Below are 14,423 nucleotides of genomic sequence, written 5' to 3'. Positions count from 1 at the left end.
TAGGTGGGGATGGACTGAAGGGAGGAGCCTAAGGCTGGGACCAAAAGGAGGAGCTTGATTTGAGGCTGAGGTTCTGGGTGAGGAACCTGATTGGTTGAGGAGCTTGATGGGGCGGGCCCCAAGGTGAGGAAGCGGCCTTAAAGGGAGGAATCTGATAGGTGGAGAGGGCCTGAAGGGAAGGAGCTTGGTGGGGCGGGGCCAGAGCACCTGACAAAGGTGCTGTCCATGAAGCAGCGGTTGCGCAGCAGACCAGCCCAGAGCTGGACACCCACGATGCCAAAGATGAAGAAGACGAAGAAGCAGAGCAGAAGGACATTGCCCAGCATGGGCAGCGTGTCCAGCAGCAGTGTGACCAGGATCCGCATGCCTGCAGGTGGCAGGGTCACCCGCCAGCAGGGCATCGCCAGGGCCCCCATCCACCCCTCTTGTCACCCACAAATGGTGTACCCTCCCCTCTGGGCCCCTTGGCATCCAGCAGACTCAGGGTTTGGTTTTGATGCAGCAGGGGCCAATGGGGTTCCAGGTGGAGAGATGATTTTTGTAAGCCACATCCAGTGATGCTCAGAGGTTACTACTGGCTCCTACTCAGGAATTACTTTTGGCCGTGCTCAGGGGGACCACATGGGATGTTGGGGACTGAACTGGATCGGCAAGTGCCCTCCCCATTCAAGCCCCTCAAGAGTGGAAAGCTGGAAGGGCACTGGCTCACTGTGCCCTCAGAAAGCAGCAGCTTTGGGGAAGTGCCAACTCTGGGCACATGTTAGGGATTCTCAGGGGCCTAGAAATGGAGTTCTGCCCATGTCCTGGAGGGTGTGCAGGGGGAGGCTGGGGTGAGGGCCACATCGCCCAACAAGGGTTTTCAAGAAGTAGCTTTAAAATCTTTCCTGGGTGTCTGGGGATAGGTACCCAGAGTGAAGAAAGCTTTACTTCCAAACGCTTCTCTACAGCAGCTCGGCTGTGAGAATCCACTCTCCTTCCCTTAGTTGATGATGGGCAGGGGAGCAGAGGCTGGTCTGGGCATAGCCGTAGGATTGTATAGGTTTGGGCATGAGCTGCGAAGAGCCCTGGAGGGCGAGGCCACAACCTCAAGTGTGTCCACCCTTTCTGGTTCCTGAGGGACAAAAGTATCACGACTCTATAGTCAGATGCATTGAGAAGCCCCCAGCTGACTGCCATTTACAACACCCTAACTCCAGCTCCGTGGCCCCGTGAAATGTAGCGGCTAATCTGCAGAGAGGGGCAGGTGCTGCTCCCCAGGCACTGGAGCAAGTTGAGGCAGGAACCCAAGGACTGGCCTAGGCCGGGGGTCAACTCACTGGGCACACGGTTGATGGCGCGAAGGGGCCGCAGCACACGCACGGTCCGGATGGCCGAGAGGCTCACGTTGTGCCCGTCCAAAGAGTATTCCATCATGCTGGGGTGCAGAGGCACTCAGATGAGCACTGTGTCCTCCACCCCTGCAGGTGGACAGACCCCGGGCCCTACCCCAGGCCTCTCTAAAGCACCTCCCTCATCTTGGGGACCCATGCGAGGGGGGTAGAGCTGCAGCCAGGATGCTCGGGGATGCAGAGGGGAGCGGGTGAGGTCGCACCCCGCCATGACGATGAAGAAATCTAGTCTATTCCAGGTGTCGCCCAGGTAACACTTCTGCCCGAAGAGGCCCAGAGCGATCATCTTTATGACCATCTCCACCGCGAAGAAGGCGAAGATGAAGTCGTCGAAGGCCTGTAGAGCAACAGGTCTGGGTGTGAGGAGCGGGTCCAAGGAACCTTAGGAGACCCCTGCCTGTGATCATCAGTCCCTGGCACCACCTATGACTCTCCTTCACCAATCGTCAGCCTTTCCCTGTGCCAATGACTCTCCTGGACTCCCTTGCGAGTCCCCTCACCAGTCATCGGCTCGTCACCCTATCAGTGACTCTCCTGGCCCCATCCATGACTCTCCCCACCAATCACTCATCCTAGATTCTCTTCTTCCCCATGCACCGCGCCCAGCCCACCTCCAGGATGCTGCAGCGCTCCGAGCGGCACTCCACATCTTCACAGGGTCGGAACATGCCCAGGGTCACGCAGTTGAGCATGATGACCAGCATACTGACGTGCTCGAACCACGTGGCTCCGTGTTAAGGATCAGAGCGGGAGGAAAAGCAGGGCCCGGGGATAACTTACTCCTATTCTGGGCTTGGAGGGACAAACTCTGAGCCCAGTCGCCTAGGCAGGGCCAGACACACCCCACACCAGCCTTGGCACCTGATGCTCACAGGGCAACCAGAGGCAGGCAGATCCTGGATGCCCAGTTCTCCACCAAGCTTCTCCACACCCTAGTAGTCTTAGCCCGAACTCCTACAGCAACAGACGCCCACGTATAGTGTTCATAGTGCCCATAGTCTCCCCACTTACACGAGACACCCCCCCCCCAAGAAGAAAGGAGCTCTGGTCACAAGGGACAGAGGCCCTTATCTCAGCTCTTTGATGATCACAATACATATGACCCTGAGCCAGAGCGGTAGGGCCTTTGCCTTGCACGGGGCTGACCCGAGACAGACCCAGGTTCAAGCCCTGGCATCCCATATGGTCCCCTGAGCCTGTCAGAAGCAATTTCTGAGTAGAGCCCTGAGCACCGCCGGATGTGACCCCAAAACAAAACACACACACGACCTTGAAGTGAATTTCTGGCAGTGTCTCTCTGGCAAGTAGGCGGTATCTAGGATGTGCCAAACCCACAGGGCACCGGGTCCCCCACCCCCCAAGTGCTGCCTAGGACAGAGACAGGAGCTGAGGTTCCTGCTGCACCAGGAGTGACCGCCAGATGGCGCACATACCCGCAAGAAAGGGGCTGGGCTGGGGTTCCCCCTCCAAGTCTCTGCCCACAGGGACTCCCCATGCTAGCTGCTTGGACTCTACTCGAATGGATGATGTCAGGAGGTGGGTACGCAGTTAGCCACGTTTGGGAGGAGGGAGAGAGACAGGGCCCCTTACAATCAGAGCCCCATGGGTCAGGCCCCATATCTCATAAATTGCCTGGCCTGGCTCCACTGCCCAAATCTGTATTTTTTTTGTTTTGGTTTTGTTTTGGTTTTTGGGTCACACCCGGCAGTGCTCAGGGGTTCCTCCTGGCTCTACACTCAGAAATCGCTCCTGACAGGCTCGGGGGACCATATGGATGCTGGAATTTGAACCACCGTCCTGCATGCAAGGCAAATGCCCCACCTCCATGCCATCTCTCTGGCCCTACTGCCCAGATCTGGACCTCAATAAAGAGTAAGTGGTCCATGTTCGGGCGCTAGAGGAGATATGGGTTTACATGAGGTCCAGGCCCGTAGCCCAGCACATTCGGCCAGACTCTGGCCACTGACGGCCATGCAGTTGCTCCAGGACCCCGGCTGTCTTCTTTCAGGGACCTGGGACTGTCTGTGCCCATTTGAGGGAAGCATATGTGAACTCGGCAGCAGTGGGCACCAGCTGCTTAGGAGAGCAGCGCCAGGCAATGCTTTGGGTCTTAGCAAACACCCTTTCGGTTCTGAACCCGATTCTCCTGGGCACTGGCATCTGTAAATCTGAGGACCCACAATAGCTGAAGTAGAGGTCATCAGGCCTGGGCACCCCAATCTCCCTGACCACTATGTGGGCCCCCAACACAAATTCCCAGGCCTGCTGCGCTCTGCCCACCAGCTCTAGAGCTTGTTGGCAGGGCCTGAAGGGCTCTGGGCACCCAATGGACCCCCACATCCAGTCCAGCCTTCAGTAGCTCCCCTGCAGGGCTGGTACCATGAGAGCCAGTCACTGTCCTTGGTGCTGGAGTGACTTCCCAATGCCTGGATAGGAAGAGAAGCAGGGGACAGAGCTTGGAGTTCTCACAGGTGGGGGACCCCTATACCATCCCTCAATCCCCAGCGGCTGGCCTAGACTCACAGGGTCAAGGTCAGAATGGACAATGGCCAAATAAAGCTGACTAAGGTCTGCTGGGGCCACACACCCAAAGATGGGTCAGTGATAGGTTGCTCTGAGCACTGGACAAGAGTCCTGAGTCCAGGGGGGTCACGACAGTACGAGAGACCCCGAAGGACTTCAGCTCAGGACCATCGCTGATAACTCCTCTTCAGGCCTCCTTTGCCGGTCAGGTTTAGGTGGAACCCCCAGAGTGGGCTCTGGGGGGGTGGTCAGGCCCCCACATGGCCCTGTAGTGGTCCCTACAGACACAACAGAGTCCCTGCCCTGCCCCCAGTTTAGGGGTGTCCCTTCCTCCTGTGACCAGAAAAGACCATGGGCCCTTCTTGCCCCATCCCCATCCACCACAGTCCTGAGCAAGGCGGGAGCAGTAAGCCTACTCTGCCCAGCTTGGCCAGAGCTCTATGACCTGGGGGAGACCTGGGACCCAGGACAGGGGGACACCCTGCAGAGTGGGGTCAGGGTTATGAGGGGACCCCAGGCTGCTCCTCCACCCCCATCTCCCATGGGGTCTCTAGGTCGGACCTGAGGACTCAGGGCTCAAGATGCAACTACAGACTCAAGGCTGGGCTGGGGCTCCCCAAAACCTACCTCCAGCTGTCTGTGGCTCAAGATCCCTGTCCCCAGCACAGCCAGGCCCCCAAGGGGCTGCATCCCTGCCCCAGAGGGAAAGGCGTGGGTGGGAGCCATGGCACACCCCTACCCTCTACCCCCTGGGGCCCTGCCTGGGGCAGGAATTCTCAGGGCCAGAAATAACCACCCGTGCTCGGGCCACAGCTGCCAGGAGCCCAGATTAGCGCTGGGAATGCAGCGGCCAACCGGGGGCCTGTCCTGCCTCACAGCAGCAGCAGGATTCCCCAGGGGCCAAAAGCTGTATCCAAGCCTCACATGAACCTGCCTGGGCCTCACACCTGACCCCAGAACCCATCACCAAGATGGTGCTGAGTCACACATCGGCAGCCAGCACCTCCCAGAACTTTCCAGAACCTTCCAGAATCATCCAGAACCTGCTAGGAGGAGGTGGCCTATGCTTCAGAGCAGCTCTGCCGTTTGGGCGGCTAAGGGACAAAGGGGACTCCATGTGTCAGGGAAGCTAAGAGTGTCTTGCTGGAGGAGTGGGAGCTGGCTGGGAACCCTGAGATCTGCCTTCCTGACGTCACCAGACAGGGAGGCTGCTTGGAGTAGTGCAGACAGACCAAAGCCAGCATGGCTGAGCCGGGAGGGGACAGAAGGAACCAGGCGCAGCCAACCCAGAGACAACCCCAGGAGAGAGCGGCCAGGCCTCTCCCAGGCATCTCTGGCCAGGGGCGGGTGGCAGTGGGGGGTTGTTTGGGGATCCCTGACCTCCAGCTGGAAGACCCCTGACCAGTCAGGGCCAGGATTCAGGGGTGCTGATCCCAAGCTGAAGGGGCAGCAGCAGCTCTTCCCAGGATGCCCCTGCCTATTCTCGGGGTCCCCTAAGCCAGGGCACCCACCAAGGTTGTCCTGGTGTTATAAATAGTGGCGACAGCTGGACAAAGCCTGTGGACCGTCTAGTCATCCGCCCTCCTGTACGTTCCCACACTCAGGCAAGCCCCAGACACCCCCAAGGGGCTCCACACTGTGTCTCAGCCCAACAAGTCCCATGCTTGGGGCTGGGATCCTTCCCCATGCTCAGGCCTACACAGCTGAGTCTGCCAGAGAGACACTGGCACAAGGGGGGCCTGGGAGAATGCCAGAGGAGCCCCAGGAGACAGCCACTTCCTCTATCCCCCAGCTGGGGCCAGAACAACAGCACAGGAGATGGCGCTGGCCTTGCTTACCACCCACCAGGTCTCCATCCCAGGCATTCCACAGGGTGCCCTGAGCACCTTGGGTGTGGTTTGAAACAATAAAAAACTACTTGAGGAGCAATGACTGTGGAAATCACCAGCTCCCACCCAGAGACCTCACAGGGGCCCTTCTCTGGCCACACTCAGTAGAGCCTCAGCTTCTCGGTCCACATGTGACTGATTGACAGGGTGCGGTAGGCCTCTCCTGACCCCCAGTTCTGTACGCACGTCTGGATGAATCCCCTAAGCACATAACCTGGTAACTTGGGTGGTATTCTTGGAGGCATAGGAGAGCCGGGCTCTTGGACAGACACAGAGGACAAGGGCATTGCACTAGGGACAGGGGCAGGAGGGGAGGGTCCGTCATGCCACATGGGCTCATACATGACACTCTGGACCCCAGCCCCCCGCTCTGTGCTGCTGCTGCTGCTGGGCACCATCCCTAGAGGGCATTTGGTAAAGACTGGGCTGGGACCCTGCTGACTTGCTGACCCCTTGGTTCTGGAACCCCTCACAGCCTACAGTCACCACAACCTCAAGTTTCATGTTTGGAAAGTTACTTCCTAGCGAAAAAAAAAAGCTAAGGATACTGATTGGGGGTTTGGTTTGCTTCAACGACACCTGCTGCAGCATCACCCATATCTCCTTCAAATTCCACTAAGCAAAGAGCATGGAGACACCCACCCCAGAGGCGCCTGCACCTCAAGACTGAGTCAGGCTCAGGGCTGGGGAATAACTGCCCTGTTACACCACTGCACCACCAGTCTCTCCCACCCACCCTCTGCTGCTGCCCTGAAGAGTTTGGGGCGTCCCCCAGCAGAGACTCCTTTCCAGACCCCACCCAAGTCCCAAGGTTGCCTCGTTGGGCCGCAGGGAGCAGCAGCTTTGGAGGAAGCTCCCACAGGACCCGAATACAGTCATATGAGAGCTGGGCCCCAGCCTCATTTCCAGAAGCTTCCATGAGGCTATATGTTTCTGCATGTGTGTGTGTGCATGTGCTTTTCTCTACATGTACATGTGTGTTTTCAATCCTGTTTCCCAAGCATTGCTAAGTATGGACCGCTGAGAAGCACTGTGGGGGGCAGGGGGTTCAAGAAGGGTCCCGGGGAGGGGGCACAGAGCTCTCTAGGGATGCTCAAGGACTCTCAGCAGCTCTGTCCCTTCTCCCTGTCTGCCTTTGTCTTCATACCCCCCAGGACAGGCGAAGCAGGTCTGAGTGTGAGAGAAGAGTCAGGACAGTAATTCAAGGTACAAGCCAAGGATAACACTGGCTGAGAGCCAGGGGCACGGGGTCCCCTGTATGCTGAAGCCCAGGGCTGTCAGTGGAGCTGTCACTCAGGGCCCTAGCACCTGCTCTGGGGCCATGGGCAGCCCAGCAGAGCACTCAGAGTCAGCCAGGGGGTCCTGAATCTAATCTTTGGCTGCATCCATGTTGTCTCCTCCCCTTCTCTTTTAGGGAAAAGCTCAGAGTTGTGCCTGACGCCTGACCCCCCCTGAATTCTTCAACACTCCTGTAGGGGGGAGCGGTCCCAGGCCAGGATGGACGATGGAAGGGTCTGGAAGTTGTGGGGAGAGGGCTGGTGTGACCCTGGTCCTGAGTTCCGCTTGTGCCCCCTGTGCCCAGGCAGCTGGAGGCAGCGGGAGGAGGCTCAACTCTGAGCCACAGATAAACAGTCTAAATTAGGAATTAAAGAATCCTTGTTCCCACCAGTCGCAGGCCATATTTCAAACAGGCAGGAAACTCCCCCCAAGCGAACATGAGCCCAAAACTTCCTGATTCCAGAACAGAGGGCCACACAAGGAGGGGCACGCACACTGGTGTTGGTGTCTCTGGCCCCAAGTGACCACCTCCCAGCCCAGCCAGTCAGAGAAAGCTGCTGTGCGGTAGGCAAAGGGCCACCAGCAAGTGAAGGACAGATGCAGGGAGGAGAGGCACAGGGGCAGGGAGGAGGCTCGCTCAGGCTCGAATCATCAGCTCAGGGCCCAAGCTCTGGCCCAATGGACCACCTCTGGTGCCCCTCACTGCCTGGCAGCAGGCAGGATCCTGGACCCATTGCTCCGCAGTCCCCTGACTCAGCTCCTGGGCTTGAGCTCTGGTGGGCTCTGATGTCCCCGAGGTGCTAAGTGCCTTATGCAACGGGCAGGGTTGAGATTAGTGACAGCGTTTCCATGGCAATCCAGTAAGGGGGGGAAATGTCTTATGGGGCTGCTATCGCCTCGCACGTGGCCAAGGTAGAGGAAACCCCAGAGATTCATTAGCAACAGGTTCCCATGGCAACAGCACCAAGCTCATTAATAATTTTTTATTCCAGTGTGGGCGTTGAAATCCTCCAGGGTCAGACGCCGCCACCAACATGCAGCCTAGCGGGGGGTGTCCCGGGGTTGCTTGCTCTCTCGCCATGGGATTAGGGGCGCAGCCCCATCACACCACCCACAGGCCATCAGAGTGGGCGTCCCGGAGACAAACCCAGGCCCAGCTGGAGTCCTCCTGGGGACCCGCAGGGGCCACTATGGGTTGGGAGGGAAGGACCCTGGGCTGACACAGCAGGAGATGCAGAGCCGTTTCCTCCTCACGGGAGGGAATGCGGTATAGGACAGAGAGTCCAGTGCAACCCAGAGGTGCTGGGGGACACGGCAGTTCTCCTCACTCCCTCTCTCCTACCCGAGGGGAACCAAGCCCTAGAGAGGATGCATAGTGTCTGTCGAGTGTGCAGGGAAAGCCAGAGGACCGAGAAGGACAGGGGCTCAAATATCTAAAAGGTGGCACCAGGGCCTCCCTGGGAAGGACCAGAACCCCAGTAGGAGAGGGGCACCCCAGGCTGTGGCTGAGGCTGTCCAGGAGGGGCAGGACTCCCACTCTTCTCCCCTGCGAGAGTGTCCTCCCACTCCTCATCCCTGTAGGAGCATTCCCCTCTCTCCTCTTCAGGAACATCCCCCATTCCTTACCCCTTCAGGTGGGTCCCCAAATCCTCTCCCCTTCAGGAGCACCCCTTACTCCTCAACCCTGCATGTACATTCTTCCACTCCTCAATCCTGCAGGAATATCCCCCCACTCCTCTCCCGTGCAGGAATTGCCCCCATTCCTTAACCCTGTAGGAATGTCCTCCACTTCTCACCCTTGCATGAGTATCACCCTACTCCTCTCCCCTGCAGAAACATCTTCCCACTTTTTTCCCTTGCAGGAGCCCCCCCCCACTCCTTACCCCTACAATAGTGTCCCCTAACCCCTGCTTTCCCGGGAGCAGCCCCAGGGTACACATCCAAGGACTGGGCTTGACACTGCCATGTGCTGACCCAGACAGGGTGTGGGTGCTGAACAGTCGTCCCCAAAGCTCAGCCGATCTCGGCTCTGGAAAGCAGCAGGGAGGGAGTAGCCAAGCCCCCGAAAAGTTCCAGGACAAGGAGGGCCCCTGCCTGCTGCCTTCCAGACCTGAGAAATGAGATTCTGGGCTGTGTATTGGGCTGGGACCTGGCCCAGTGCCTGAAAGCATCACTCAGGGGAAGGGGTGCTCCTGAGGACCCCAAAAATCTTTTCACATCCACGCAGGACAGAGGCTGAGCAACAGATTTCCCCTATTCCCCACCACTCACCCTGGGCACCCTGACAGATGCAGAGAAGGCTGCATGACTAGAAGACGAGTCTGCTCTCCAAACCCTAGCATTCTGATTTAATTCTTTCGTTTACCTGCCTCAGCTAACCAAGCAAGCAGGGTTGAGCTGCAGAACCCCCAACATGTGCCAGAACATCCTTCCCTAGGGGAAAGCTTCCACTCTGCTCTGTCCCATCCCGCTGTCTGCCTGTGTTAAGGGTGTCCAGGTCTCATGAAACTCCCTGCGGGGGACAATGCCATCTCCTGGACCCCAGAACAAGGAGGAAGAGACTGGAGCACAGTGGAGATGCCGTGTGTCCAGTATGACCTGATACTCAGGTTCCAGGAGGATATTTGAAGTGGGGTCTCTCCCCCAAATTCCTTCCTTTCTGACCCGGAACTGGGTCTCTCCCCAGAGCTGCATTTGTCCCTGGCACCAGAACTCCTAAAGGTCCAGCCATGTGCTTATCCGCACCCCTATCCTAGCTGCAGCAATGCCAGGACACCGCAGCCACTCAAACTATAAGGTGCTACGAATCAGACACCCCAGCCCTGATCACCTCCAGGGCCCCCCAAAAGCACCAGTACAAACTCAGCCCACATAGCCCCCTCACTTCACAGGGTGCATGCCTGCTCCTCACCCCAGAAGTGATCAGCTAGCGCAGGCCCTGGTAGAAAAGGCAGGAGAGGGCAGGCTCAGAGAAAGGGGTGCCCCGCTCTCGCTCCGTTCCAAAACCTGGAAGGAATCCTGTCCTCACCTCGGTCTATGGGGTTGAGACACGCATGGCTCAGCTCCCCGCCACCCCCCACAGACACAGGGAGGGGCTCATGCACCCGCCATGACCTTGGCACGTCCTTAGCCTTCAAGCCCCAACCTTCTCCAGGGGACCCCTCCTGGAGCCAGCACAGCCCACCTGCCCCGCCCCCCGCCCCCAGCAGGGTGAAGAGCCCCGCGGGTTCGGAGACAGATGCCACCCACCTCGCCGCTATAAATAACCGGGTGTGGGTGCTGAACAGTCGCCCCCAAAGCTCAGCCGATCTCGGCTCTGGAAAGCAGCAGGGAGGGAGTAGCCGAGCCGCCCTGGGCCCCCCGAAAAGTTCCAGGACAAGGAGGGCCCCTGCCTGCTGCCTTCCAGCTGTCACTGGAGCTCAGCTCTGGGGGGCAGGAGCAGAAACAGAGAACAGGGAAACCAGGGAGCAGGGCAGCCTCCCCACGTCCCACCCAGACATCTCAGGCGCGCCCACTCGGGATGAGCCCGACATAGCTGTCCCAGGGGTCCCGGCTAGTTTCAGGGTCCCCCCAGACACACCTCCGAGAGTGAGTTGGTCCCACCCTGCTGGACATGGGGGCCCCAGAACCCCATCTCCAGCTGTGCAGAGGTTCCAGTCTGGAAGGGGGTGTGGCGTGGTGAGAATTTGTGGGGGCACAGATATGAACGCTGTACCCAAGTCTGCAGCTAGGGACCCTCCAGAAACGGCCGCACCTTTGCCAGGACAGCCCCTCCCGCGGGCAGGGCCACAGGGCCCAGACCTCGGCATGCAGTGACACGCAGCCCCTCAAACTTCCGCTCCCCCCAAGGGGCCAGCGGCCAGACTCTGGGCTGTCAGTGAGAGGAAGCGCAGGCCGGAGGCGGCTCTGGAACAAACTGTCCGCTGGCTGCCCACCGCAGTGGCCCCACAAGGGCCAGGCCTACACGGGCTTGGCAGGGTCACGGCGCACACCCTTCACATCCCAGGACTGGGAGCAACCCCCTGGAACCCCCCCAATCCGATCCGCCAGCCGGTGTTTGGGTTTGAGGCAGGAGAAACAGCAGCTCTGACTTTTTTTGGGAGAGTCTTGGCCGGCTGGCGCACAGCGGGCGCACACGGGGCGGACACACGCATCGCTCATGCCTGGCCTCCAACTGACAGGCGAGGCGCGCTCCGGGCAGGGGCAGGGTCCCACCCCACCCCACCCTACCCCAACCCGTGCCCACCTCGCATGGGGGCAGGGGGCTGTCTGTCTCCAAGAGCCAATTGCAGTGGGGTTTGGGGGTGTACGGGGAAGCCAGAGGAGGGGAACCTGCTGCGGCCTGCGCCCCAGGGGAGCTGGTCCCCGCAGCCTGTCCCACCTCACGCGCCCATCCTCTGCTCCTGGGAGCTGGACTGGGGGACACCGGCCCTCCCTGCCCCCCACCCCCAGCTGCGCATGACTTAAGTGGAGAAGGGAAGGGAAGAAAGAGAAGGGAAGGGAGGCGCTAACGTCAGCGCCTCTTCCCGAGAAGGGACCTACCGCGCCCGCCCCCCACGCGCTCCGAGCGAGCGCGACACAGCGGCTCCAAACTTTGCTCCCCTTCGGGTCCGTCCAGGTCCCCCGCAGCCGCCGCCGCTTCCCGTTCCCGGGACCATGACCCACCCGCAGGCGCGCGGGTCCCGGGTCCCGGTGCGCCTGGACCACGCACCGGGGGGGTCCCCGCACGCCGGCCGCGCCCTCGCTCCAGCCCCGGGGGGTCCCCGACCGCGCCCTAGCCCTCGCCCGCACCCCAGAAGGATATGGATTGCACACCAGCCGCAGGCACCAGCTGCGCGGCCGCGTGGTCTGCCCGAGGCAGAAGAAGACCGTGGCCGCCAGCGCGGGGTACGGCACGCGCGGCTCCTCGTCGGCGCCCGCGTCCGCGCCGCGCTCCGTGGCCCCGGGGCTCTCCGGGAGCGCCGCGCCGCGCTCGGCCGCCCCGGGGCTGGAGCCGGAGGGCGGCGCGCCCAGGGCCACTCGGACCTCGTCCGCCGCCGCCGCCGCCGGCGCGCCCCCGGTCATGGTGGCTGGCGCCGGGCGGGGAGCACCTGCGGGGCCCCGCGGCGCTGCGGGCGGAGCGGAGCGGGTCGGCCGGGCGAGGCACGGCGCCTTTGTCTCCCCGGCTGGGAGGCGAGCGTGCGGCCCCGCGCCCCGCCAGCTCCTCCCCCGCCGCCGGGGGCTCCGGGCTGCGGGGTCCGGGGTGTCCGGGGGACGCCCCGGGCGCGCAACTTGGAGAAGGTCCCGGGCGCGCACGGCGGGGCGCGCGTCCTCGCCGGGTCTCACCTCGCTCCGGCGGCCGGCGGCGTCCCCGCGGGCATCGCCCCGCCGGTCACCGGCGGCCGGGCGAGCACGGCGCTCCGCCCCCGGCCCGCGCCCCCCGGCTCCGGCTCCCGCTTCGGGCGGCCCCGGCGCGGAGAGGGGCACCGCGGGGCGTCGGCGGGGGGGCGCGGGCCGGGCAGCGCCGGGCCACCCAGGAGCGCAGCGGTGCCGAGGGAGCGTCGCCGCGCGCCGCGCTGGAAACTTCGGAGTGGCCGGCGAGGGGCGGGCCGCGGGGCGGGGACTGCGGGGGGCGGGCCCGGGGCGCCCCTGCGGGGACCCGGCGGGCGGGGGGTGCCGAGGCGGGGCCGCCCCGCCCCACCCGGGCGCGCGCGCCGGAGCGCTCCCTTCCCCCAGCGGCGAGGCCCGAGGACGCCGGGGTTCCCGTCCGCCGGCCACCCCCGGGCGCCTCCCTCCCCGGGGCGCGGCTGCGTCCTTCCCCGCCCCCACTGCGGGGCGGCCGGACCCCACGGCCAGCGAGGTCCCGGGGCGCGGGGGAGGGGGCTCGCGCGCATCCGCCCTCCCCGCACCTCGCAGTGCTCACACACGCGCGCCCGCACAGGAACTTCCGGCGTGGGGCAGCCCCCCACCCACACTGCGCCCCCTTTTCCGAGGATGCGCCACGCCCTGCTTGAGCAGACCCCCGCCCACCCCAAGCTAGGCGGCACTGGACTCCTGGGCTCTGTCTCCCCGAGTGCCTCCCTGGCCGCTCTGGGACCCACCGCCTGGCTGGGGGACGAGGACCCCCTGGCAACCCCCGGGCTGGGACACTGCCCTGGAGTCCCCTTGCTGCCCTGGGTCCCCTGCAGGCTCTGCTCCCTGGTTGGGGGTGTGTGTGAGGGTGTCTCCCTCCCGACAGGGCAGCCTAGGTTCATGATGGCAGAAGGGGTCCCCTGCCCCTTGCCAACTCCTGAGCATCAATCCTGTGGCTGCAGCAAGGGTCCCTGGTGGCCAAGAAGGGTTCTGCCAGGGGCTGGGACAGAGGGATCTTTTGCCACTGCTGAACCTAGTCCTGGGGATACATCCCTAGCATGACAGCAGCCCCTTGGGCTTGCTGGGTGCCCAGGCAGTTCAGGGCAGCTGCGGTGCCTCTGTTCCCCGTCACCCTTCACTCCACACGCTGAGTTTCAGAGTCACAAGCCTCCACTGCTGATTCCTCCAGGTTTAGTTGGTTTTCACCTCCTGCTTGGTTTAACGTCCCTGGATTTCATTTTGCTCCCCGGCATGTCCCAGGCTGGAGAGCTGGTCAGCCGGCTTGCCCAGTGCTGCCAATGGGGGTCTGGTCCCAGCCCTGCAGGAACCTTGGCTCCCTGGACAGCAGAGTCCTGCGACCCCAGCCCAGTCTGCTGGTGTCCTGTGCTGTGCGCACACCTCAGTGGTCAGGCCCTGGTTGTTGCCTGGACACAGGATGAGGCAGCAGGACAGGGGCCTGAAGGTCAGGAGCACAGCAGCAAAGAGCTGCCCCCCCTCCACCGGGGCAGCCAATTCTAGAAGAGCCAGACTGTTTCGGGGCAGGGGATTGAGACACACTTCTCAAAATCTCCTCTAAGCAAGATGGGCTGCTGGTTAGAGGGTCTCTAACTGAGGCGTGGACCAAACCTTGCAGGTTCTCAGAGCTTGTCTGGTCTACACCATGTGCTATCAACTCCTCTGAGCCCCCTTCCAGCATTCAGTGCAGCAGGTGAGAGCTAAGACTGCTGGGGATCCGGGGACCCTAACATGGGGGGGAAGGAGCAGGTTTGTGCTGAGACATGCACAGCCCAGCTCAGCCTGGTGCACAGACCCTGGTTTCCTGCCACGCCCACTCTAGGCTGTGTCCTCCATTCTGTCCTTCATCTCTTGCGGAATCTGTCAGTCTGCCACAGCCCCCTAGAGCTGACAGGGAGACTGAGCAGCAATAGAATCCCGACACACTCAAGACACCCCAGTGTGTCTTTTCCTCGGAGCTTTCATGGTGTTGTGATTTGCAGCCTCTCGCCGCCCAGCC

At 61.8% G+C, this 14,423-nt stretch overlaps 1 protein-coding gene across 1 annotated transcript in view; it reads right to left on the bottom strand.

The window, feature by feature from the left end:
* CACNA1H (calcium voltage-gated channel subunit alpha1 H) overlaps positions 1–12,142 on the bottom strand; it is a 33,011-nt gene extending 20,869 nt beyond the window's left edge. The window contains exons 1-5 of the mRNA XM_049767958.1: positions 11,883–12,142; positions 2,000–2,111; positions 1,592–1,725; positions 1,317–1,414; positions 208–367 (exon numbers count right to left, since the gene is read on the bottom strand). Of these exons, the coding sequence (XP_049623915.1) occupies positions 208–367; positions 1,317–1,414; positions 1,592–1,725; positions 2,000–2,111; positions 11,883–12,142 (764 nt within the window). The remainder of the gene's footprint in view (positions 1–207; positions 368–1,316; positions 1,415–1,591; positions 1,726–1,999; positions 2,112–11,882) is intronic.
* Positions 12,143–14,423: the final 2,281 nt, after the last annotated feature.

Source organism: Suncus etruscus, chromosome 2, assembly GCF_024139225.1.
Source record: "Suncus etruscus isolate mSunEtr1 chromosome 2, mSunEtr1.pri.cur, whole genome shotgun sequence".
NCBI classification, from domain to species: Eukaryota; Metazoa; Chordata; class Mammalia; order Eulipotyphla; family Soricidae; genus Suncus; species Suncus etruscus.
Note: the sequence above shows the minus strand (reverse complement) of the source record. Positions and strands in the feature narration are given on the sequence as shown.